This window comes from Rhincodon typus, chromosome 42 (genome assembly GCF_021869965.1).
Source record: "Rhincodon typus isolate 14 chromosome 42, sRhiTyp1.1, whole genome shotgun sequence".
Classification (NCBI taxonomy): Eukaryota; Metazoa; Chordata; class Chondrichthyes; order Orectolobiformes; family Rhincodontidae; genus Rhincodon; species Rhincodon typus.
In genome coordinates, this window is record NC_063373.1 from 37155 (window position 1) to 39722 (window position 2568).

The 2568-nt window shown below is 52.2% G+C and overlaps 1 protein-coding gene across 1 annotated transcript in view; it reads right to left on the minus strand.

The window, feature by feature from the left end:
• LOC125487603 ((Lyso)-N-acylphosphatidylethanolamine lipase-like) overlaps positions 1-2568 on the minus strand; it is a 9332-nt gene that overhangs the window by 1598 nt on the left and 5166 nt on the right. Inside the window, exons 4-5 of the mRNA XM_048619451.1 lie at positions 2339-2450; positions 135-321 (exon numbers count right to left, since the gene is read on the minus strand). Coding sequence (XP_048475408.1) covers positions 135-321; positions 2339-2450 — 299 coding nt within the window. The remainder of the gene's footprint in view (positions 1-134; positions 322-2338; positions 2451-2568) is intronic.

Genomic DNA, 2568 nt, shown 5'->3' on the forward strand with positions numbered 1-2568 from the left:
GGTGTGCGAGGTGGGGGGTGTGTGGGTGTGCGAGGTGGGGGGTGTGTGGGTGTGCGAGGTGGGGGGTGTGTGGGTGTGCGAGGTGGGGGTGTGCGTGAGTGGGTAGCACTCCGTACTCAATGCGAGTCACTCACCATAGTCCGCACGTACGAATGTGGTCGCAGGCTCTTGACCTGCTCCCCGCTGCTGGCTTCGATCCAGGAGCGGGATCCATAGATCAGGGTGATGGGAACATCCTTCTGGATCAAGTGGATCCGGCCCAGCATCGGTCTCTTAGCCCAGCCGAAGGATTCCGACAGCACTTTAAAGGCAGCCTCACCGCTGGGGGGGGAGGAGGTGCTGGTTAGTGTGTGAACCGACTGATCAGCCCAGCCCACTGTACAGTACGCAGGGACCCTCCCCAATTCCCTATATCCCTGGGACACTACCTCCCTGAGCCTTCCATTCACATCCCCCTGGGGCTCAAACCCCGACCGTCTGACTGGCTTTCCTGGTCGCTTGTTGTAACCTGCTCCCTCAGCTTCTGTGATCCATCCTCTCGGTCCCCCAGATCCCTCTGCATCACCCGGCTCTGTAACCCCTCACCCTGCACTTTGTTTGTGTTTGAGTTCTGTCTGCCCAAAGCAGACAATTTCACACTTTCCCACAGTGCCTTCCCTCCCTGCAAGTTCAGAAGTTGGGATGTGCACTACAGTGATGGGCCGAACAACTGGTTTCCGCTCCAGTGTTTTGTGGTTGTAGTCAGAGCTGTGCAGCGTGGACACAGACCCTTCAGTTCAACCTGTCCCTGCCTACTGGATGTCCTAAATCTACTCCCATCGTTTGCCGGCATTTGGCGCATATCCCTCTAAACCCTTCCTACTTGCACACACATCCAGATGCCTTTTAAACGTTGTAATTGTACCAGCCTCCACCACTTCCTCTGGCAACTCGTTCCATACACACACCACCCTCTGTGTGAAAACGTTGCCCCTCAGGCCCCTTTTAAATCTTACCCCCTCTCGCCTTACAGAGTCAGAGTCATAGAGTCCTACAGCACGGAGACAGGCCCTTCGGCCCAAACGGGTCCATGCCGACCAAAATGTCCATTCACGCTAACCCCATTTCCCTGCAGCTGGCCCATATCCTTCTAAACCTCTCCTATCCATGTATTCGTCCAAATGCCCTTTAAATGTTGTTAATGTACCCACCTCAAACACTTCCGCTGGCAGCTTTTTCCATGTGCGTATCACCCTCTGTGTAAAAAAACTTGCCCCTCAGGTTCCCATGTATTCTTTCCCCTTTTACCTTAAACTGATGCCCTCTAGTCCCCAAGCCTGGGAAAAAGACTGAGTGCATTCACCCTATCCATGCCTCTCATGATCTTATACACTTCTGTAAGATCCCCCTCAGTCTCCTACGCTCTAAAGAAAAAAAGACCTATTTTGTCCAACCTCTCCCTATAAATCAATCCCTGGAGTCCTGGCAACAGCCTTGTAAATTTCTTCTGCAATCTTTCCAGTTTAATAACATCCTTCCTTAGTAAGGTGACCAAAACCGAACACAGTACTCCCAGTGATAGTAGGAACTGCTGATGCTGGAGAATCTGAGATAACAAGGTGTCGAGCTGGATGAACACAGCAGGCCAAGCAGCATCAGAGGAGCAGGAAGGCTGACGTTTCGGATCGGGACCCTCCTTCAGAAATGCAAAAGCCTTCTTCACTGCCCTGTCTACTTGGGACTCCACTTTCAGAGAACTGTGCACCTGAACTCCAACGTTCCTCTGTTCCACTACACACCATAAAGCCCTACCATTCACCATGAAAGTCTTACCTTCATTTGCATTTCCAAAGTGCAACACCTCACACTTATCTAACTTAAACTCCACCTGCCACTCCTCAGCCATTCGGCCCATCTGCGCACGGTCCTGTTGTACTCTGAGGTAATTTTCATCACTGTCCACTATACCACCCATTTTAGTGTCATCTGCAAATTTACGAACCATACCCTCCAACGTTCACATCCAAATGACAAAAAGCAGTGGACCCAGCATTGCTTGCTCTTGTGGACAGACAGGTTTAAAAGTCAGGAACGAGGTTAAGGGTTAATGGGGAAAAGGCAGGAAAGTGGAGCTGAGGACTATCAGGTCAGGCGCAACGGGCTGAATGGCCACCTCTGCTCCTATGTCTTGCGGACGATTTGACCACAAGAGGATTCAGAGTGCGCGGTTGTCCAGCCTCACAAAGCCACATGGGCACCGGAGGGTCAGCACCAAATGATTACCGCATTCAGCATCAGGCCAGTTGGAGGCACTAGCTAACCCAGCCTACTCAGAGTGGGCCCCAAGCTAACCCCTTACCTGGGGGACTGGGCGTTGCAGTGATAGACATATTCCAGTATTGTATCATCCTCAAAGTACTCCGAGTATTTCCTCTTTAAATCCGGCCGGAATCGCTGGACTAGGGATGGACCTGAAGAGAGAACTACAGTCACTCCCTTACTGAGGTGGGGGGATTACAGTCACTCCCTTACTGAGGTGGGGAGGGGAGGGGGTGCGGAATAGAGTCACTCCCTTACTGAGGTGGGGGG